Source organism: Typopeltis vanoorti, chromosome 16, assembly GCF_054136105.1.
Source record: "Typopeltis vanoorti isolate ZY-2024b chromosome 16, IOZ_Tvanoo_1.0, whole genome shotgun sequence".
In the NCBI taxonomy this organism is placed as follows: Eukaryota; Metazoa; Arthropoda; class Arachnida; order Uropygi; family Thelyphonidae; genus Typopeltis; species Typopeltis vanoorti.
Window position 1 is genome coordinate 86,907,858 of NC_143564.1, and position 24,967 is coordinate 86,932,824.

The following is a 24,967-nucleotide window of genomic DNA, read 5'->3' on the forward strand; positions in this document are numbered from 1 at the left end:
GAGACACTCTTTCACAAACTCGCCTTCCAAGAAGGCTTTTGATTTTTTTTAGCAATTTTTTCAGCTATTACATAACTTGCTTTGACGCATGCTTCGCTCTCTTCCCTCTGCCTTTCAAACGTACCCTGCTGGCATTTTAAATCAATTTGGAGATGGTTCACTTTGTCGACACGAAGCTGTCCTTGAAGGTGATCGAAATTGCACGCATGCTTTGTTTCAGTGTCAATTTATATTGTATTCTTTTGATACTGACACTGACTCACGACAAATTAAACACACTGGCCTATCGTCCATCGGCACAAAAAGTGTAAATTGGTCAACTTTTCATTAAAAACCTGACAAGAATCACTTGATTTACGCATTTTACTCGTAGATGTCATAGTAATAGAAGGTGAACCCAAAAAATGATCCAAAATGGCCATGTAACGATTATTATCCACTGATAATGTTTCACACTAATGAAAAAAATCTGGCAATATAAAACCACAATGGGCTATAGCTAACGCAACGAACCTGCGTGCGCTTATACGTGAATATCACAATGTTCACGACTGACTGACTGTGGATGAGTTCCTCTTGTATTTATATGAAAATAAAGTATCGAGAAACTTTGAGATACAAAAAAAAAAAAAAAAAAAAAAAAACTCCAACCCCTAGATCTTGCAGTAAATAAACCATTCAAAGACAATTTGGGGGCTAAGTGGGAAGACTGGATGATGAATGGCATCCATGAATATAACAAAACAGGGCAGATGAAAAGAAAAAACGTCATATACAGATATAGTTACGTGGATTGTAGAAAGTTGGGCTGCTGTAAGTGAAAACTGTGTTAGAAATGGTTTCATTAAAGCACAAGGGAATGCAGTGGGTCCGGTGGCAATGATTATGAAGCTGAAGAAATACCAAACGAAATTTTTAACGCAATTGATTCTTTCAATATTGAGTCTGATGAAGAATTTTTTGGATTTGAATGGTATTCAATAAATATTAAGTAATACTTCTACCTTAGTTTTGTTATTACATTTGATTTATCTCTCATACCTTTCAAATGTATACCGCACATGTTCATTTTTAACAAATTTAGACTTTTTTATATAGATAACGTGTGCGTTATCTATCGATAAATACGGTATAATGTTTTTTTGTAAAAGTATTTGAAATATCCCCTTCCATTTCATTTATGTTAGTCTCAATTGCCTATCATGGCTAAGTACCTTATGTGATTATACTGTTTAGGATAGGTTGGTCAATCCTATCTGCACTGTCTGTTGCATCTGTAAATTGTGTGTCTTTTGGCTAGTTGCCCGTTTTGCAGGAGCAAAAAAAAAAAAAAAAAAAAAAAACCACCACCTTCTTGTGAGACTGGCCTAACTCACTCTCAGTTGAAAAGTCCTATGCATTTTAAATGGGATTTGAACCCAGATATCTCCAGTTTATAGGAATCATCGATACCAACCCAGCTGTGAAGGATCTTATTTGAAATATTTATAAAAGTTTTCATTAAAATTCACTATATTTGTTTGTTTGCTAGTTTTACTCCTGATAGCTTTCTTTTATTTTTAGGTGCTGGACTTAGAAGGAGGAGATAAAGGAGAGTGGGGTTTCAAAGCCTTGAAGCAGATGATAAAAATCAATTTCAAGCTGGTATTTCTATTGCTAAATAATTTATTTTCAAATATTCCTTAATTCTTCTTCCTCATGATGGTTTGAATGTATTTTTTAAAAATACTTACCCAGAACTTTTAAAGATAAAGAATGCTCTTTCCAAAAATATTTAGTGAAATCGAGTTCATATTCTAGTTTGCAAATTACATGCATTTTGCTTAAACTAATATTTATTTCTAATGTAGTAAAATATCTTAAATAGCATTTACTTAAGATGCACATAATATTTTATTATGTCTAGTTGAAGAAGTATACATTCATTATTTGAATTTTTTGAGAGATTATCTTTTGGAAGCAGAAAACCATTTGTTAGCCAGTTGTAATATGACCAAGATATAATAGGAGATGAGAAACTATCAGATGTCTTGATGTGTTCTTACACATATTAAGTAGTCTCAGATGGAAATACTCCTCAAAATTCTGATTTTTGCTTTTGTAAAAATTGCATCTGACAAATACCCATTGCTTTATTTCAGTATTTTGAACTAAATTCATTTATTTAATGCATCTTGTCTACCATATCATTTGATTTTAAGTACACAAATCTTGTATAAAAGTGCTGCAGTTTGAATGGTCATTTATTTACATTCTCAGTTGAGAATGCAAAACCAAAATTTTGCAAGAGAAAAATCCATCTCCATTTGCAGTTACCTATGCTTAAGAACAGATTATACAGGCATTGGAGAACATTTTTTTTCCTTGGAATATTTGTGAGTATGACATATATTCAGAGACTGGGGATAAGAGTGTTAAAAAAAAAAAAAAAAAAGAAAAGAAAGAAAGCAATAAAATAAAATTGTGTTATAAAATAATCATATTTCTTTATAAATTGTGGTAGGTTTAGTACATTTTAGATTGTTATTTAGTATATATTTAGACTACTGTAATATAATATATTGATATGTGTTGACATTGTTTGCAACAAGTTCTATTTGATTAGGTTTTTTTTAATATTTAGTATTATATGAGTTACAGCCTCCATAGCTCAATCGTTATAGATCAAGCTGTGGGTAGGAAAGACCTGGGTTCGATTCCCGTTCATGACATAAGGAACCTTTATCTGGTCTCTTTTGACTAAAGATAAGTTTGCTGGTCTCGTATGAAGGTAAAGGGGGTTTTTTCTATCGGAAACTCTGATTTTTCAGCCCTCAGAACAGGAAAACTGGCCAGTAGAATAGAACACGTGCAATTTACAGACAAGAATACTTAGAAGCATAGGGTAACCGCCTTATCTTCGTGTTATGGTTAGAAAATCCAAGATATTTGGAAGGCCGTGGGTGCTTAAGTGCTTGTTAGAGCCACTGATAGATGAATGGATTATATGATCATCATCATCAAATTCCTGCCATGTACCCTCAAGGGGGTGTACAGGATATGATAGTACTACATGAAAAATTTACATCATTACTAACTTCCTATCTACAATTTTCCTCCAAATCAGGCTGTTAGGACTCCAACATTATCACATTTTATATTTCTATCGTTATTAGCTGACCAAATTGTATTCTTATTGGCTTAAACCAATATACAAAACGATGGAACAACGTGACAAAATTTCATAACGGCTGGGGCGTCGCCCGGTTAAACAAGGCCCCCCCCCGTTGTTTTCGCCAGGGAACCATGGCGCACATCGAAAAGTCCGCTACTGGAACAAATCTAAAAGCACACCCCAACTCAACATCACCAGTTAAAGATCAGTACTATCAACATGAGAAGCTTGAATGGCAAACAAAGGGAGCTAGCTGAGGAATTAGATAAGTACCAGATCGACATAATAGGGGTGACTGAAACAAAAAAAAAAAAAGAAAAACTGGTGAGATCTTGCTGAGCAACAAATACAAAATGTTATATTCAGGAAATGACAATCAAGGAAAAGAAGGAGCAGCGATGGTATTCAACACAAAATACGAGGTTAATCTTCTTGAATGGCAGGCAGTCTCAAGTAGAGTGATGTGGGATAATATCAGAATGGGGAATTGGTAAATGAGACTTATTTGTGCCACAGAAGATTCTACTAAGGTAGAAGTGGAGGAATTTTTTGATGCTTTAGAAAAATCAACTTACACAATGAAAAAGGAAAAGTTGGTTCTTGTTGGGGATCTAAATAGCAGAGTAGGAAATGATTATCACACACACAAAAATATTTTGAGAATTTTGGGAATACAAAAATTTGGAGAAAAGAGCAAAGCTAATAATAATGGCAAATACCTGTTGGATTTCTGCTCAGGACATACACTGATCCTGAGCAGAAATATAGTGATCAGGATTGATTATTACTAACACTATGTTCCAACATAAAAATGTGTGCAAATTCACATGGAGAGAAGAGGATAGGAATAAGAAAAGTCTCATTGACTATGTTATTGTTGATAGTGATGTTTTCTCCCTGGTGCAGGACACCAGAGTGTACAGAGGATTTGAAATTGGAAGTGATCACTATTTAGTCTTGAGCAGAATAATTGAAAAGAATAACATGTAAGAAAGTTTTAAAGCAAATAAAAGTTGAGCAGCTCTCAGATGTGAACTGTAGACTAAAATATACACAAAGATTATTGAAGAAAAAATGAAAGCGTTTGAGAACAGGAACCAAACCTTGGATATTCAGTGGCAAGCCTTGAATAAAACCCTGATTGATTCAGCCAGAGAGGCATGTGGTGAGGGAGTTTGCAAGGATAGAAAAATCAGAACTCCATGGTGGACACAGGAAGTTAGAGGCAGTGAAGGAATAGAAGAAAGCATATCAAAAGTTCCTGGCAAATAAGTCAGCTTTTGCTCTTAGAGAATACAGAGACAAATGTAAGAAAGCAAAACACTGTGTAAAACTAACTAAACAAAAGCTATGGCAGGACTTTGGCAAGAACATCGAAAATAAATATCAAGAAGGTGGTAAGATATTCTGGAGGTTGTTGAAGAAGTTTAGAAATGGAGGAAAGAGTGCTGTAAAAGGAGTTAGAGATGATAAAGGTAAAAGGATAAAGAGATGACATGAAAATGGGAGAAAAAGATATCCTTGAAATATGGAGTCATTACTTCAGAAAATTGCTAAATGAAACAAGCAGGGATAGCACAAAACACTCAACAAGTATACAGTCAGTAATACATATCCATACTTGAAGTAGAAAAATCCATCAAAGGCTTGAAATGTGGAAGGGCAGCAGGAGTAGATGATATTCGACCAGAAATGCTGAAGTATGGCGGTATAAAAGTCTTACAGTGGCTGCACTGCATAGTTCAGAATGCCTGGACAGAGGGACGAATTCCCGATGATTGGAGTAGATATCTCATAGTACCCATATATAAAAAGGGAAATAAAACTGAATGTGAGAATTACAGAGGTATTTCCCTATTGAGTGTTCCTGGGAAGATCTATGCAAGTATACTTGAGAAACGGTTGAGAAGAATTGTGGAAGAAAAGCTTGGTGAAGAACAAGCTGGATTCAGGCTAAATAGAGGCTGTCAGGATCAGATCTTCACTTCCCACTGAATTGATTATATTTTCATTTTTGTTCTAATTTGTATCACGTTATTTTCAAATATCTGTGGGCAAATATTTGAAAATTTCTCATATGAAGCAGAATACAGCTAGGTATATTATTCAGGAGAAAGCATGGGATGTTAGAATTGCCAGAAATGTATATTAATTAGGCAGATTAGGGAGTATGAAATGTTTTGAATGTGAGTGGTAATTCAGATGGAGGAAATAAGACAATGTAGCAGATAGTGATATGTGTCAAGTGGAATAAGAGTAAGAATGGAGAAATTAAAATGAAAGGTGATGATAGCTCTTTGAAAGATTCATGAGTGTGAAAAAGAAGATAGGAAAAATAAGAATTGTGAAAAATTCCAACATAATGTTGGAATTTTTTTTTGAGGCTTTTAATGCTTGCTGCAGTATACTGCACAGGAGTTTTAAATAATATGAAAGTACTTCACAATTAGCAGGAAAGGAGATGAAACAAATGGATGATGATAAAAATGAAAGGACAACAAAGCAGAAACAGACAAAAATGGAGATGGGTGATGTATGGTGATTCCATGATCAAAGGCATACTTGATAATCAAAAAATGAAAGCAAGGTTTTTTGGGTGCCAAGATTCATGACATAGCCAAAACAATATGTGAGCAGGTAGAATGAATGAACGATATCATTGTATTGATCAGAATGAATGATATAAAAAGGAGATAAGTTTGGTATGAGAGAAGATGTGTAAGCATTGTTGGGGGAGGTGAAAAAGAAGAGCAAGTGAATCAAGATTTTATGTTGTTGTTATAGTTTGACAGGAATGAGAAAGTCGTGAGCTGTGAATACAAATGATTCAGCAATTAGGCTGTGTCGAAGAAATGGTGTGCACTATGTTGATATGTGATTTTGAGCTGAATTGGATGACTAGTTGTTTTGTCAAGATAGAAAAGTGAAAAGCTTGTATTTATGTCAAGGTGGATTTGGTTTAAGATTCAATTATAGCTTCCTGAGTTACTTGAACATAGCACATGTAACCTCTCAGATGAGAGTTACCCTGAACATTTGTGAGCCTGGTAGTCAGCTGTCTCTTGTATACACCAATGCCAAGTTGCATCAGAATAAAGGCAGGAAGTTATTGGCATTGGTAGGTATAGTGAAACTAAAAGTTATATTCATTAGTGAGACACGGTTGACAGAGATGGATATTGGAATGGAGGAATAAAATGTGATGAATTCAGTTTATTTAAGGAGGATAGACAAGAAGGAAGCAGGAGTATACTGCTTAATGATTGCAGTGGAATTAAATCTAGTCAGTGAGGAAATCTCCAGTTGGTGGTAGTATGAATAATACAGAGAAGGAATTTCCAGCTGTTTTGTGTAGGATAAAGACTAACAGGACAGAATATGCAGTTGGTTTCTGCTTCATACCACGGTCAACTGAAAAAGGCTGTGAACTATCTTTGGCGATTTCAGTTTTTTTTTTTTTTTTTTAATGGAGAGCCCATCTGCTAGAGGTTGGACAACCTATAGTATACCATGGATAGGCAAGTTATGAGGATATGGACTGAAAAGAGAGGAAAAAGCATACAAGATTAAGGAAAGTGAATTTATAGGTAACTCAGGGATAGCTACTGTAAGTAGCAGGTGCTGGAAGGGACTTCAGGTATATATCTAATAATAGTAATTGAGAAACTGTCTAAAAAGAGTTGACCATTATACCTCCAGTTGGTGAAAGCAGTCTTACTGTTTTGACTTGAGAGGTGACAATGTAAGAGCTTTGACTAAGAAGGGACATGTTTTGAACTTGTAAAGCAGAGTATAATAAACTGAGGAGGAAGTTTGAGCTTGTGCACTGGCATGAGAATTTGTCAAAGTGTGCCTGCAGGAAATAATCACTGACATCATCATCATAGTTATGAGAATTAATCTCACTGGACTTAAATGTATGAATAACACTTTCAAGAAATATCCATATAAAGAGAATGTTATGTGTCTAACATTGTGAAATGAGTGGTCAAGGCTCAGGAACACTATAAACAGTAAGCTAAGAAAGTGATGGCCATGGGAGGAAGGTGAAATTGGATTATGAGAAGAAATTAAACCAGCTAAAGGTGGCCCAAGAGAATTTTATTGCTATTACAATTGCAAATAAAATTAAGAATGACCACGAAAGAATCAGATGTAAAAGAAGTAGCTAAGCTGTTAAATGTCATATACCTTTATATTCCTGGAAAAGCTATAAATACACTTCTTGGAAAGAAGTCAGTGGACACCATAGTGTTAAGAACAAACAGCCATGGGCCCACCTTAATATATGTAGGACCACCTTTCACTGTGATGACTGCAGCAGTCCTATGGGGGCATACTTTCCACAAGCATATGATAACCTTATATAACTGGAAATTTTGGACCATTCTTCCATAGGAATGTAATGAGGTCCTGGATTGTTGTAGGGCAGACGTCCCTCGACTTCACCCAGTGCTCCAGTTAATACCACAGATGTTGAATAGGGTTGAGATCAGGCTTTATGGAGGTCGGTCAAATGTGGTGACAGTCATGTTCACAAACCATGCTGTTACAGCAGTAGACTTATGACACAATGCATTATCTTCTTGAAAGAGATAGTGGTCAGTTCCGTAGGAAGCATCGCATTGTCCAGATTGTTTAGATACCTCTAAGAGTTCAGTGTTTGTGGCACCACAAAGAGAGGTCCAAGGCCAAACCTGGAAAAACAGGACCATACCATCACACTGCCACCTCAAATTTTATAGTTGGGATTACACACTGACTGTGGTAGGAGATGTTCACTGGTCCTCTGCCATACCCATCAATCTTCTTAGTAGAGGGTGTAGCATGATTTGCCACCAAGCTTCCACATCCCATTGTACATGCTCTTTGCATCACTGAAGAGAATGTTGCACTCTTTTTGCACATTATTGGTTCTGGTGATATGGGGCTTGCATATATTTGTCTTACCGTGGAATCCCAAACAGACCTAAATGTGACAATTTTTGAAACCAAGAGAAGAAAAATGTTTTCACACTGGCAGAGAAAGTGGAACTTTTAAATGAGATTAAAGATCTGAAATCTTTAGTGGCCATAGGGAAGATATACAGCATTAACAAGTCTACAGTGCAGCATTAAGAAGAAAATCTGTAGTTGTTTTGCAGAATGTGCAAAAGAGTGCAAAGATTGTTTCTCATGTATGCGAAAAGGCATTAATTAAAATGGAAAGAAGGCTGAGTATGTGTGGATGGAAAACAAGGATTGCCAATCGATTCAACAGTTTTAAGAGAAAAATTGAGATCTTTCTGTAACCATTATCATGAGGAACAGGTCACCATTGGAAGAGGCATGTTAACAAACTCTAGAAGGGCTAAACTATTATTAGTTTCATTTTCTATAGTAAACTGGATTCTAAGGTGAAGGTTGTTGAGGTGAGAGAGGAAAAAGTAATGTCTGTGCCATGAGGCCAGATAGAAGGTTTAAGTGGGGCTGAGTCAGCAGCTTGTTTTTCAAAATATTCCATAAAAAATTTGCAAGGGATGAGAGGGGAGAACCCATAGAGGTACCCAAATCTGTTTATACATTTTGTGCTTCTAAGAGAAATATCCAAATAGAAGAGAAACAGAGATCAGTGATCTCTGGAAAAGCTTTTTTATAAGCGATAAGGTGTCATTTAAGGGGATTTTGGTGAACAGTGAGGTGATATCAAATCTGACAAAAATATCTGTATTTTTTAACATTAATTTCTCAATAGAAGTTTTAAAATTAATAGTTTTTTTTATATAGGAAGTGGTACGACCAAAGAGGAAAGAAGAAGGTAAGAGAGCTTGCTAACTGTTTTGCTAATTTAAAGCATAGGGAATCTGTAGCATCTACAAATAGGTTTTAGGGGAGAATTGGGTCTGTGTATTTTTGGTAATATGGGAGGAATGAGAACTGAAGGGTGTGAGTTTTTTTGTGATTTCAGTGCAGCAAAAAGAAGAATTTGAAGTTTTGCAGCTAATATGCAAAAGAGGAAGCTAGGAAGAAACTTTTTTTTTTTTTGAGCAGACTTTTCAAATTTTTTTATCTGGGTTTTGGTGGGATTGCTATCTAAAAGTCCATAGGGGGACTGGTCTCTGAGAATGATATCTATTTTTCTGTTGTGTTTGCTGGTATTAAGAATAACAGTAGTGCACTCCCCTTATCAGTTTTGGTGATTACTATACTGCTATGTTTGCATGGTTTCTTGAGGGCACCGAGTTGGCAAGATATTTCCTTTTAGAGTCGAAGATGTAGAAAGAAAGCCTAATGTTGTCAATTCTGGAGCTAAGTTACAGATATCCCATTCAATATTGAATATTAGGTCTAGTACTTGCTTCTGAGTAATGGCAAAATTATGACTGAGACTTAAGGCACTGGCGCAGCAGTATTGCTAAGCCTTTTTGATGACATGTTAACTACTGTATGAAGAGGTTGAACTAGAGGCATAGGTTTAGAATCCAAAATACAGTTGTACTTTTTGATGCATTTATTTTTTAATTTTAAGAATTCTTTCTGAGCAGAGGTGCCTGAAATATCAAACAGAATGGTACAGAGTTCAGTGTTCAGAATAGCTGATAGCTCTGACTTCAATGAGCTGTTTGCAGTATTGGTAGCAGTGATCTGTTCCCGTAGCAGAGTAAAACTGGCATGCTTGTAGATACTGAAGACTTTTTTAGATTTGAACTTGACTTTAAATTTTACACAGTTAGGTAATATTTCTGTATCTCAACTTCTTTTAAGAAAGGCCAGCCTGTTTAGTTCTCTAGACAGTGGAAGTTTCAACTTGCTGTGATGTTTTGCCCTCTATGCTATATTTTCTCCATGAATAATCATAATCCTTGTGTTAAGGAACTTAAGTGTTTCGCTTAGTTTTATGTTGCTTTTGTGTGTGTATTTCAAGTCTCATTATACTCTCTTACAGTGTCTCAGTGAGAGACAAAATATTGAAAGAATTAAATATTATTTTTAATCCTTTTTCAGTGCTGTTTCATTCTGTTAAGCCTTTAACATAAGTTTTTCCCAGCACTTAAGCCTTAACACACAGATTATGATTATTGGAAGAATATCTGAAAGATGAGTAAGCAGGATTTAGAAGAGACAGAAGTACTTGTGCTCCAAATATTAATGTTACGATTAATTGGGGAGAAATCTATGTAAAAATAAAAACGTTTATATCTGTTTTGTTAACTTTCAGGAAGCATTTGACAGTATAAATCAAAGTGGCATGGACTGCACTCGAATTATATGGAGTGGATAGGAATCTGATATGTCTATTGTAGAACATCAATGACCGTGGAGAGGCTACTGTGAGAAACAGGAAGATGGTTTCGGACAACAAGAGGCATGAGACAAGAGACCCAGTGTTCTCAAGCATCTTTATTGTGCTTTTGGAAAGAACAGTCAGCAGTGAACAGTATAAGGGGAATTCACTTCAAAGGATAAAAATAAATGATTTATGATTTTTAGATGACAGTCATTATTGAAGAAGATGAAGAGGGAACTAGAAAGAACAGTGCTGAAGTTAAGTGAAGAAGGAAAGAGATAAGCATTGTCAGTGAATATCGATAAAACAAAAATAATATTTGGTGAGAAGAGTATGAAAAAGCAAATAAAGGTCAATGGACAAGAGGTGAAAGAATTTAGGAACTTCACATACCTAGGGAGCAACATGATGCACAATTCAGACTGTAAAAAAGAGAGATCTCAGATAATAAAAGCAAAAGTAAACCTGCAGGCAATGGACAAGATATGGAAAAGTTAATCAGTGGGCCTTTCTGTAAAGCTGAGACTTCTGTAAACATGCATATTCACAGGCTGGTTTGTGAGACTTGGGCAATGGTCAGAAACTGTGAGATGAATATTAGCTTTCAAAAGAAAGTTATAGAAAGAGTACAAATTGGATGGGTGTAAAAGTTAACATTGAAGAACTGTATAGCAAAGTAAACTGCAATGAAAATCTGTTGCAGAAAATAATTCAAAGGAAATTAAAACTGGCCTATCTACAGAATGGATTATAGAAAAGCAAAACTTTGATGCTTCATACAATGGATGGTATAAATAGAAGAGGATGGCCAAGGCAAGAGTGGGTAGACAATGTGGAAAGAGTGATATAGGAAGAGTTTGCAGGATTTGAGTCACCTGGCAGTGAACAGAGCGAGAAATGGCAAAGGATTGTAAACAGGCATCAGACACCAATGGACATCGGACCCACGGGTAATGATGATTATAATGAAATTAACTATAATTCCTTTTTAATCAAGTTAAAAAACTTTCTATCACCAATCCAGATATTTTAATAATAAGGATCATCAATGATGTTCATTTTGCTTCTCGTATTTTGAATATGCATAAATTCTTCATTGATTCAACTTCGGTATCTTCCTCTGTTAAGGTCCCACTTCAGTACAGATCAAAATCAATCTGGGTGGCGACCTTTTCCATAATGCATTACATCTTGTATATGGAGAATATGACTTCTGCATTGATTCAGCCTCAGTATCTTCCTGTGTCTTACTCCTACTGAGACTTCAAAGGTTGAAACTAAGTGCAACTCGTATGTTGTTTTTTGACATTGACATTTAAATGCCACTCAAATTTTAATGAATTTGCAGTTCTTTTTCTTTTTAATTAATTTTGACAATGGCATTTTGAGGGTTTAATGCACTAAAACCACCAATATAATACTTCTCATATCAATGTTGCCCTTTTTCAGTCTAGTCATATTCTGTAAAATTGCTGCCAAATTAATTTGCTTAAATCTTCATAGCTACAGAAATCTGTCACATTTTGCATGAGTTCAAATGGCTATACTACCTAGATAATAGACATATGACATGCCTCTGTAACTTGCCAACATCAGCATTAAAGCATTAATTGCCCACCTAAGCTAAATGTAACTAATTAGACTGTATTGAATTGGAATGGTTTAGTGTAATATTGGAGTGTAGGCATTGGAAGGAATTACTAAATAAAATAAATGGCAAGTATAATTTATCATACAATTCATTTTTACTAGTAAGTTGTTTATTATTTTAACGGTATAATAGAACACAGAAACTAAGTAAATAATTAATTTATTAACTTGATGCTGATATTTCGCTGGTATTATAACCAGCATCTTCAGAGCACAAAAACACTGTTTGTCACAATACGCGAGACTAAAACAACATGGTGTACTTAAACAAAATTGTAGCAGCAACACAAAGACTAGAGTCCTGATTTTGGCACCCTCTATCTGAAAAAAAAAAAAAAAAAAAAAAAAAAAAACGCTATCATATATTACTACAGTCCTAGAAAAGTGCTAGTTTTTTCTTAATATGACTGTCTCCCAGATCTTCGGCAAGTTAATACAGCCATATTTGTTGAGATTTGGAGTGTGTTTTAGGGCTTCTGTCACCTCTAAGAACAATCTCTCTGATTTATATGGGTTTCTGTGTAGTACTTTTGTGTTTTTCCAGTTGATCCTGTGTGCAGGGGTATCCAGAGCATGGTCTGCTAGGCCCGACTTCCCATAATGATATTTCCGGACGTATCGTTTATGTTCGCTGATGCGGATATTCACAGTTCTTCCTGTTTGACCGTAGTAGGCTTGATTGCATGAGCAGGGTACTTGGTAGACTCCTGGATGTGATAAAGGAGGAATGCTGTCCTTGGGTGAGCGGATGAGGGTGGCTAATTTGCTACATGGTCTGAATGTAGTGCATAGTTTATGTTTATTGAGAATTCTTGAGATCTTTTCGGATGTGCCTTTAATGTAAGGGATGGTGACTGTTTTGTTGTAGTTCTCTGTGGTGGATGGTGGGAGGGGTTTCTTAGGAGTGTTTAGTATTTTGTTTATTTTTTGTGGATTGTAGCCGTTGGCCAAGAAGGTGTGGTGTAAGTGAGTCAGTTCAGCAGTAAGAGCCTTGTCATTTGAACAGATTGCTCTCGCTCTATGGGTTAGCGTTTTTAATATGCCATATTGTTGAGAAGGATGATGGTGTGATTGTTTGTGTAAGTATCTGCCTGTATGTGTGGGTTTTCTGGAAACTGAAAATGATAAGGAACCATCTGGGAGACGTGTGATGAGTGTATCCAGGAAGGGCAGACAGTTGTTGGCTTCCAGTTCCATAGTAAAGTGGATTTTTGGATGTTGGCTATTTAAATGTGCTAAGAATGTTTTCAATGTCTCAGGGCCATGTGGCCAAATAGCAAGCACATCATCAGCATAGCATAGTCAAAGTGTTGGTTTGAGAGTGGCTGTATTGATTGCTTGTTTTTCCAGGTGTTCTATGTAAAAGTTGGCTGGGGGGGGAGAAAGGGGGGAGCCCATGGCTGTCCCATCGATTTGTTTGTATATTTTCCCTTTCCATGTGAAATATCCTGCATGCATTGTGAATTTGAATAGTTCAAATATATCAGGGGGGAAGTGTGACTTCAGTAGATTGAGGGTTTCTATTAGTGGTACATTTGTGAATAGTGAAGTGATGTCAAAGCTTACTATTAAGTCTGAGCTTTTTAGGGTGAGGTGTTGTAAGATGCTTTTTAGGTGTGCTGAATTTTTGATAAAGGAGGGCGAATTGTTAGTGAGAGTGGCTAGTAGCTTCGCTAAATGTCTAGCCAGTTTGTATGTGGGACTATTTATACTGTCCACAATTGGGCGTAGGGGTGTGCCTGGTTTGTGAATTTTTGGTGATCCATAGATCCTCGGTGTTTTAACATGGAAGGGTTTGAGTTTGTTAACTGTGTCTTTGGACCAGGAAGTGACTTTTTTTAATAATTTTCGTGCCTTATTCTTTTGTGTGTTGGTGGGATTGCGATCTATAATTTTGTATGTTGACTGATCTTGTAATAGTGTGCGCATTTTGTTTTCATATTCAGTTGTGTCCATCACCACGGTTGCATTTCCTTTATCTGCTTTTGTTATGGTAATCTGGCTGTTGTTGTGTAGCTCTTTTATGGCAATGAATTCCTTATGTGGGATATTATTTTTTTTGGAGGCTTGGACTTGATTAGGATGTTGGCCACATCTAAACGTATGTTGTTAGCTATTGTTGGAGACAGGTCGTAAATTCCTCGTTCGATGGACGCCATTATTTCGGCTTTTGGAACTTGCTTTGGAGTTATGGCAAAGTTGTGCCCTCGACTTAAAGCAGTCGTGGCTTCTTTGCTTAAGGTGAGTGACGATAGATTCACGACGACGAGGTCTTGTTGTAATTGCGGTCGTTGTATGGTGTTCCGTTGTTGTAGATTTTCGAACTTCTTTTGGTGCCGGTTTTTGACTCTGTCGAATTCTTTTTTTGCCGTTGCGTCGGTGATGTTCTCTAAGATCTGCCAAAGTTCCGTATTTAGAATATTATGCAGTGATTCTCGTAATGCGCTGATGGTTGTATTTGCTTGTGCTAATTCCCGGCGAGTGGTGTTAATTTGTTCGCGTAAAAGCGCTACACTCGCTCGTTTATAGATGCGTTGGGCTTTGGCCGAGTGGAACTTGTTTTTGATTTTAAAACAGTTCGGTATTAATTTGGTGTCTCGGCACCTCTTTAAGAAGGCTAACCTGTTTAGTTGCCGCGCCAATTTCAACTTCCACTTACCATATCATCGTGTCTTGCGTACGATATCGTCTCCGTGAAGAATCCTTAGACGTGTGGACAGACTTATGTGTTCGTCGAACATGTTGTTTATTATTTTAACGGTATAATAGAACACAGAAACTAAGTAAATAATTAATTTATTAACTTGATGCTGATATTTCGCTGCTACAATTTTGTTTAAGTACACCATGTTGTTTTAGTCTCGCGTATTGTGACAAACAGTGTTTTTGTGCTCTGAAGATGCTGGTTATAATACCAGCGAAATATCAGCATCAAGTTAATAAATTAATTATTTACTTAGTTTCTGTGTTCTATTATACCGTTAAAATAATAAACAACATGTTCGACGAACACATAAGTCTGTCCACACGTCTAAGGATTCTTCACGGAGACGATATCGTACGCAAGACACGACGATATGGTAAGTGGAAGTTGAAATTGGCGCGGCAACTAAACAGGTTAGCCTTCTTAAAGAGGTGCCGAGACACCAAATTAATACCGAACTGTTTTAAAATCAAAAACAAGTTCCACTCGGCCAAAGCCCAACGCATCTATAAACGAGCGAGTGTAGCGCTTTTACGCGAACAAATTAACACCACTCGCCGGGAATTAGCACAAGCAAATACAACCATCAGCGCATTACGAGAATCACTGCATAATATTCTAAATACGGAACTTTGGCAGATCTTAGAGAACATCACTGACGCAACGGCAAAAAAAGAATTCGACAGTCAAAAACCGGCACCAAAAGAAGTTCGAAAATCTACAACAACGGAACACCATACAACGACCGCAATTTCAACAAGACCTCGTCGTCGTGAATCTATCATCACTCACCTTAAGCAAAGAAGCCACGACTGCTTTAAGTCGAGGGCACAACTTTGCCATAACTCCCAAGCAAGTTTCAAAAGCCGAAATAATGGCGTCCATCGAACGAGGAATTTACGACCTGCCTCCAACAATAGCTAACAACATACGTTTAGATGTGGCCAACATCCTAATCAAGTCCAAGCCTCCAAAAAAAATAATATCCCACATAAGGAATTCATTGCTATAAAAGAGCTACACAACAACAGCCAGATTACCATAACAAAAGCAGACAAAGGAAATGCAACCGTGGTGATGGACACAACTGAATATGAAAACAAAATGCACACACTATTACAAGATCAGTCAACATACAAAATTATAGATCGCAATCCCACCAACACACAAAAGAATAAGGCATGAAAATTATTAAAAAAAAGTCACTTCCTGGCCCAAAGACATAGTTAACAAACTCAAACCCTTCCATGTTAAAACACCGAGGATCTATGGATCACCAAAAATTCACAAACCAGGCACACCCCTACGCCCAATTGTGGACAGTATAAATAGTCCCACATACAAACTGGCTAGACATTTAGCGAAGCTACTAGCCACTCTCACTAACAATTCGCCCTCCTTTATCAAAAATTCAGCACACCTAAAAAGCATCTTACAACACCTCACCCTAAAAAGCTCAGACTTAATAGTAAGCTTTGACATCACTTCACTATTCACAAATGTACCACTAATAGAAACCCTCAATCTACTGAAGTCACACTTCCCCCCTGATATATTTGAACTATTCAAATTCACAATACATGCAGGATATTTCACATGGAAAGGGAAAATATACAAACAAATCGATGGGACAGCCATGGGCTCTCCCCCCCCCCCCCCAGCCAACTTTTACATAGAACACCTGGAAAAACAAGCAATCAATACAGCCACTCTCAAACCAACACTTTGACTATGCTATGTTGATGATGTGCTTGCTATTTGGCCACATGGCCCTGAGACATCGAAAACATTCTTAGCACATTTAAATAGCCAACATCCAAAAATCCACTTTACTATGGAACTGGAAGCCAACAACTGTCTGCCCTTCCTGGATACACTCATCACACATCTCCCAGATGGTTCCTTATCATTTTCAGTTTTCAGAAAACCCACACATACAGGCAGATACTTACACAAACAATCACACCATCATCCTTCTCAACAATATGGCATATTAAAAACGCTAACCCATAGAGCGAGAGCAATCTGTTCAAATGACAAGGCTCTTACTGCTGAACTGACTCACTTACACCACACCTTCTTGGCCAACGGCTACAATCCACAAAAAATAAACAAAATACTAAACACTCCTAAGAAACCCCTCCCACCATCCACCACAGAGAACTACAACAAAACAGTCGCCATCCCTTACATTAAAGGCACATCCGAAAAGATCTCAAGAATTCTCAATAAACATAAACTATGCACTACATTCAGACCATGTAGCAAATTAGCCACCCTCATCCGCTCACCCAAGGACAGCATTCCTCCTTTATCACATCCAGGAGTCTACCAAGTACCCTGCTCATGCAATCAAGCCTACTACGGTCAAACAGGAAGAACTGTGAATATCCGCATCAGCGAACATAAACGATACGTCCGGAAATATCATTATGGGAAGTCGGGCCTAGCAGACCATGCTCTGGATACCCCTGCACACAGGATCAACTGGAAAAACACAAAAGTACTACACAGAAACCCATATAAATCAGAGAGATTGTTCTTAGAGGCGACAGAAGCCCTAAAACACACTCCAAATCTCAACAAATATGGCTGTATTAACTTGCCGAAGATCTGGGAGACAGTCATATTAAGAAAAAACTAGCACTTTTCTAGGACTGTAGTAATATATGATAGCGTTTTTTTTTTTTTTTTTTTTTTTTTTTTTTTTTTTTTTTTTTCCAGATAGAGGGTGCCAAAATCAGGACTCTAGTCTTTGTGTTGCTGCTACAATTTTGTTTAAGTACACCATGTTGTTTTAGTCTCGCGTATTGTGACAAGCAGTGTTTTTGTGCTCTGAAGATGCTGGTTATAATACCAGCGAAATATCAGCATCAAGTTAATAAATTAATTATTTACTTAGTTTCTGTGTTCTATTATACAGTTAAAATAATAAACAACATGTTCGACGAACACATAAGTCTGTCCACACGTTTACTAGTAAGTGTTCAAAAATTTGATTGCAAATAAGTAATTCTGAGAGCAAAAATTTTGTGCACACAGTTACTAGGTGTGTGTGTGTGTGTGTGTGTGTGTGTGTGTGTGTGTGTGTGTGTGTGTGCGCGCATGCACAGCATAGAGGGAACATTGGTGGTGACCCTTTCCATATGTGGAGGAATATATTTATCCAAATGGAGTGCGCTGTGTATAATGGGATATTGAGGCAGTTGAACCCTATATAAGCTGTCTAGTTCATGAAGATGCTTCATGTGCTCAAACATTGTTTGCTTACACTTGGATAAAAGATTCATAATCCTCTCAGGCTTCATTCCATCATTTCCTTGTTTGTCCATTACTTCTATATCCTCCTGCTGGGTGGTATCTAAGTATATTTTTTTTGATAGTCTTGAATTGCTCATTCCTCCATTATGTGCAATCCTCTTCTTTCTGTATTCATATATTTTTTCTAATACTGATTAGTATATATTTCTATATATACTAATCAGTATTAGATTAGTATATATAGAAATATATATATATGATTCTGTTTTTTTGTCCGAGAGAGTATAAGCTTGCTTTCCTTTATAGAAACTTCATTTCTCCATTGCTATTCTTTTTTCCTTCTGCAGTTTTTATGGTTCATATTTCACTTCAATACAGTAATAATATTGTATACATAATAAATATATAGAAATACAATAAATATTATTGATCATCCTTGTTATCTTTAGGCAGTTTGAAATTTTGTGTATCAGTGTCAGCTTCTTTTTTATGTGATACAGAACATCCAAGGTTATTTTATCTGCCTCTGTTTAAAGATTAATTTGTTCAGAAATTTTTTTTCAATCATGATTTACTACAAACTGCAGACAGTTCTTTAATGGTCTGATTTTTTGTTTTATTTGTTAATATTTCCATTCCAATTTTTTTTAAAAGTTGTATTTAAGGAAAACATTGATCTAATTTAAATGCTGGTTTTATATTTTTCTTTCATTTCTTTACTATTTCATCTATATAGATATTAAATAAGAGTGATGAAATTGGATAGCCTTGACAGACTCGTTTATTGGTTTCCATTCTGTAACTTTTTTATTGATTCTTACAGCTGTGTGATTGTTTTGATTCAGTTATTTATTGCTAAGAGTAGCTGATTTGGAATGCTTAACTTCTTGAGTATGCACCACAGTTTGTTCCTTATTACTGTCAGGATTTCCATTAATCTACACTCTCTCCATGTGCAGCACCTGTTTGCTGTGAAGGAGTCCTCCCAGTGACAGTACCAGCTCTTTTTGTTTTTATTTTTGTGTTATGATTTTCTTCTTGTATTCTTTGCTCTTCTACTCCTCGGTCTTTTTTCTTTTATTATTCTTTCTTCCATACCGCCATCACTGATCCAACACCTCACCACATGAACATCGAGAAAGAGGATCCTGGTAGTTTTGTACCACTTTGGTTTCTGTTTTGTTTTATGGTCCCACCTGCTATTGTTGTATCCTGAATAAGCTAATAAATGTTTTTACATAAAATATTCAGGTCACAACTAATGTTGGCAATAGAATAAAAAGATAACTTTGTGAATGCAAATCAATTTAAGAACAAGGAATTGTATAAAACTGTATAAAATGCTTATAAGATATAATCTGTAACGCGTGTGGGCCAGATATAAAAAATCAACGTAAGCTGTTAAATCTACTTAAGAACCCTGTTTCATGTACTAAAGTAGCAAAGCCTGTGAGCCAGAGTTCAAGGGTCACCTTTAACCATCCTGTGTTATGCATGCAAAAGGAGGGAAGGTAGTTACTGGAAAGAGAAACTAAAGCACTTTCCAGGAAGAGAAAAACAAGTGCACGTGCGACGAAATAGAGGGAGCTGAATAGAATGACGTAAATCCACGTGACCGTGTTGGCGGGCATTGCGACGGCTGAGAAATACTGAGAGGAGAAAAAGATAACAAAAAGGCCATTCAAACCCCATTCTAGGCTTTTTTTTTGGGTTCCTGTTACTGACCTCTCTCTCGGACATAGGTCGTGTTCGTCTTCGGAGAAGTCCCTGGCTGGCCGTGGAAGGCATTGGTTCATCTGTCGCAGCGTCTGGAATGGGCCAAGCTATATCCTTGGACTAGGATAGTTGTGTTTGTCGTGCGACGGAGGAACCAAGTAGATGCCGTCCATTTCGGGCGATGTTCCCGTGCCACCTCCCATCTTTTCCGCAGAGATTCCATTCGTGTAGTCTGACCGAAAACAACCTAATAGGAAGCTAAGCCAGAAGGCCTTGATGACCAGACAAGGCACCAAACCAGAGATGGTAAGGCAGATTATTGTGATTTCCAGTCATAGAAGAGTATGATCCCCTAAGAGAATATATAAGAAGGACTAAAATTATGGAACTATAAGAATTGTCTATGGCTTGGCTCAGGCCCATTTATTTAAGATTTGTTTGCCCTACAAGGCCGAGTGTATCTCTGTACGGATTAATACAGATTAATAGTGTGTAAAGCAAGTTAACTAATGACCAAGTGTGTGAAGAAGAAATTACAAGTGCCTAAGAATTAATGTTGAAATGCTTATATTAGTGGTCTATGCAAGTTTGATTGTGTGATTAGTGTATTTAGTTTGTGCCTATGTCTTTACTTGAGAATACTTCTGATTATGTTTATATTGTATATTTGTATAATTCATTGAGCTTATTAAATTACTTCTTTCAAGTACCTGCTTGACCTGTTTTGTCGTATGAATTCAAACAGCCGCTCATAAAATAATAACGAACTTAGTGGGATAAAACCTAATGCATGAATGACTAAAGCGAGCCACGACTGTAAGAAAGAGATATGGAACGGAAGTATAAAATTTGTCAGTTTAATCGTCATGTATCATTCTGAGAGAGCCATCCTAGGTAAGAGTCCCATCTATCCTAGGTATTAGCTGGTGCAGTAAAAATAGAAATTTTGTTAATGCTTATCGGATGAACTCTATCAGAATGTTGTGTGATTAAACTGTAGGGAGGCCAATAAGACTGCTTAGAATAAGAGGGAAGAAAATTTGCTAAGGCATAAGCGTTTATTTGCGTATATAAGAAATTTAAGATTACAGTATAAGGATAATATAAAGTACAACAAAATACAAGGACGTAGAAAGAATGTATAACACTATATCCAACTGTTTTTCTGAGAAATTTTATTTCTGCTGTTTGAATTTGTTTTTCATTCTTCTTTTTTTATGGTCCATGTTTCGCTTCTATATAAGAAAGTTGGTTTAGATAACACATAATATAGTCTGATTCTGGTGGGTTTTTGTAGAGAGGAGCTAAATATGTTATTATGTTTTTTGCTTTAACAAAATTTGATAGTTTAATGTCTATATCTTTTTCATCTTCATATGATAAGTTGCATTCCAGGTATTTGAAACTGTTTACTTGTTCTAATATTTTATTATCCATCACTGTTTTACTGTTATTGGATTTTCACCTTTGAAAGCCATTATTTTTGTCTTTACTTTTGATATTCTCATATGATATTGTTCTGAAAATTCATTTAATGATTTTACCGATCACTGTAGATCATCTTCTGATGATCTGCAAATAATAATGTATCTATCTTTATTTGTATACAAAATGGGTTATGCTGTTTCCAGATTGTTTTATGATTTTATTTATGTATATATTAAAAAGCAGAGGCGATAGGGTACATCTTTGCTGCACTCCTTGATATGTCTTTCCATTCTGATATATGTTCTGATTTGACTGCTGTTTTATTTCCTGTGTGTATTTCTTGAATAGACTGTAAGAGCTGGTTTGGTATATTTAGATCGGTTATTATTGTGAGTAACTTTTGTCTATTAATTTTATCAAATACTTTTTCATAATCAATGAAGGCCATGCATATATCTTTTTGAAATTCTCTTAATATTTTTAGAGTGAAAATTGAGTCTATGCAAGAGCAAGCCTTTTTTGAATCCATTCTGTTCTTCTTGTAGTTTGTCCTACAATACTGTTTAGTTTCCTTTTTAATATTCCTGCATATATTTTGTACCCTATAGTTATTGCAGGTTGTTTTTATTTCCTTTTTTATAAATTGGGATAACCAGTGCTTTTTTCTCCAAGAGTTTGGAATTTTTCCAGAAGTGCAGACCATGCTAAAGAATTTCAGAAGTCTTTCATTAAAATTTTCTCCTGAATTTTTGTGCAGTTCCATATTGTCTTCTTCTGGTGTTTTCATATTTTTCATCTTATTTATTGTATTTTTGACTTCTGACATTATAATATTTTCTGTTAGATTATTTTTTGTTCTGTAAAATTTTACTTCTTTATTATCACCAGTTCAGCAATTTTGAAAATAAGTTATCCATTTTTTAAATCTATTGTTTGTATTTTTGCAGTTTCTTTTATTTCTTTGTTAATGTATTTTATTATTTTATAGGTTTTTGATTGTGGCTTAGCTATATCCTTTTCTAGTTCAGTTAGAAAATTATTCTATCTTTTTTTTTTTTTTCCCTTACATCTCATTTTGCAATTGCACTGTTTCTTTTGTACTCTATTTTTTACTTCTGCTGTCCTGGAATCGAGCCATTTTGGGTAATTTTTTTAAAATTATCTTTTCTATTTCTTTCTCCTAGTTTTCGTAATCCTCTTTTTCTATTCTATTTACTCTTTATTCCTAAGATCTCTGTTACTGCTTTTGTCGGGATTTGTTTTCCGATTTTTCCCATTCCTCTTCTTTGTTTCTGTTTTTAAATTAGTGCATTTCTGATATTGTTGTCTGGTACGAGGATCTTGTAATTAAAAAATTTTGTAACTCATTTGATAGTTATTTTCCACTTTATTTATTTTTAGTCATTTTGGTTTAAATCAAATTTTTGCCAATACCATAAAATTATCAAAGTTTAATTCAAAGCTCTGATATATCTTACATCTAGGATTAACTTGGCTAATTTAAAATTTGTGATAATGTAATCAATAATAACTGACTTGCATCCTCTGGCTGACCATGTATGTTTGTTTAAATACAAAGTTCATTATTTTCATATTATTATTATTTTAATGATTGGATCAAAATTCCCAATAAACTATTGTCCAGTTGCTCTGACCAGCTGCCTGTGCAAAATTCTGGAAAAGATGGTTAACTTTTATCTTTTATGGTTTCTGGAGAGAAACAGTATCTTTTCTAGAACACAATCTAGTTTTTGCAAATATCATTCAACAAGCATCCATCAGAAATGCCATCTTAAAATGTGAACACTTAGTATTGGTTTTCTCGATATGGAAGTCTGGCTGGAAGCATCCTCTAGAAATACCATCTTAAAACGTGCACTTAGTATCAGTTTTCTTTGATATAGAAAAGCTTACGACATTGCTTGGAGATTTGGAATATTGAAGTAGCTACAAAATTTGGTGTCAGAGGGAATCTCCCTCTTTTTATCCAACCGAATCTTTCAAGAAGGTTAACTTAATAATTAAGCATCTTCCTCAAACAGTAAGTAATTCCTCTATGTGGATGACTTTACCATGTTCTATAAGCCATTGAACATCTTTTGAAATGGGTGCTTGCAAATGGATTTTCAGATTTTTCACAACAGAAGACAGTTTGTGCATTTTTGTTGCAGATGTGGGCTTTATCCTGATTCAGACAGACTGGGACAAACTTTAATTCCACTTACATCAGAAACTGAGTTCTTGTACTCATTTGAGTACAAGAACTCAGTTTCTTGTACTTTCCCACATAGTTTAGTGTTGAGCCCATACACGAGAGGCTGGTAAGATCAACCTATTGTACATTAGTACTGTGTATGGGTTGAGAAAGAAGGTACTTGTCACATTGGATTTGAATGACTGTATATTATATTCCTTGGGGAACACATCAAGGGAAAGACTGTTCCATAGTATAGAAGTTGCAGGGATGAAGGAGGAGGAGAAACCTTTTCTATGGGTTTCAAGGTGCACTGTGTAGGGACATTGAGCATCAGCTGCACATGTTCCAACAAGCTTAGTACTGAGTGGGGGAATTATTGATGCTATTTCAGATGAACATTTTCCATGGAAATATTTTTAGAAAACACACAGTGCAGACACCGATCATCTGCACGAAAGTGGGGGGAGTAAATTGGTAAGAGGTAGGTCATTAATAAGTCTGATTGCTCTCCTCTGTATTGAGTCGAGCATTTTGAGGAAACTTTTGGGAGCCACACCCCCATATGTGGGAGCAGTATTCAATGGTGAGTGGATTTGTTTGTATAAAGTTAATAAAGTTAAGAACGGTAGAAGTAAAAAATAGCTGTTTAGGGGTAAAGTAACGTCTTGAGCGAAAGAAAAATCCTAGTTTTTTAGAATATGAGGATGCAATGGTTGTTATGTGTTTATGCCAGGAGAGGCTTGATGACAAGGTAATTCCAAAAAGAGAAGTCTCAGATTGTCTGGAAATTTGGGTGTTGTGAAAAATAATACTGGGAGAAAATGGTTCTTTTTAATGAGAAATGAGACAGTATTGGGTTTTATTTGCATTGAAATTGACTAGGTTATCTGAACCCCATTGGAGGATGGCTTGGAGGTCTGAATTGAGGGTAGTGGTGGTTGCTGTTTCTGTAGATTGAGGCGAGTTGTGTGGAGTAAGGTTTAACAAAAGAAAGGGAGGAGTGCAATGTGCTGTCGTCTGCAAAACTATCGGGTTGGAGGTAAGCTGAAGTAGGTCATTGATATATAGTAGGAAGAGGGTTGGTGAAAGGATAGAACCTTGAGGAACCTGGCATAAGTTGAATGGTGAGAGAATAAGGAGCCATCCACCACCACCACCACCACACACACACACACACACACACACACACACACATTGTGCGTCCAGACAGAAAGCTGGCAATCCAACTACAGAGGTCTTGAGATAGACAAATGATGGCAGCTTTCTTAGTAAGTCCTTGTGCCAGACCTGGTTAAACACCTTAGAGATATCAAGTCCAGCCGCTTGAGATTCACCAAACTTCTCCATGGCATTTGTCCAGAGATGGGTGGCACATGTGAGCTGATTTCCTGTTGATCGGCAGCGACGGAATCCATACTGGGAGTCGTTTATTAGATGGGTAGCTTCAAGGTAGTGTAGGAGTTGGGAATTGATGTTTTTTTCCATTATTTTAGACAGGACTGAGGTGAGCAAGATGGGGAAGTAGTTGGATGGCAGTGACGTTGCCCTTCTTGGGAATCAGAGATGATAAAGGCAATATTGAAAACTGCA

At 36.2% G+C, this 24,967-nt stretch overlaps 1 protein-coding gene across 1 annotated transcript in view; it reads left to right on the plus strand.

Moving 5' to 3' along the window:
• The window catches only part of alien (COP9 signalosome complex subunit 2 alien), a 395,054-nt gene that overhangs the window by 52,142 nt on the left and 317,945 nt on the right, over positions 1–24,967 (plus strand). Inside the window, exon 3 of the mRNA XM_090406656.1 lies at positions 1,564–1,644. Within this exon, the coding sequence (XP_090262782.1) occupies positions 1,564–1,644 (81 nt within the window). The remainder of the gene's footprint in view (positions 1–1,563; positions 1,645–24,967) is intronic.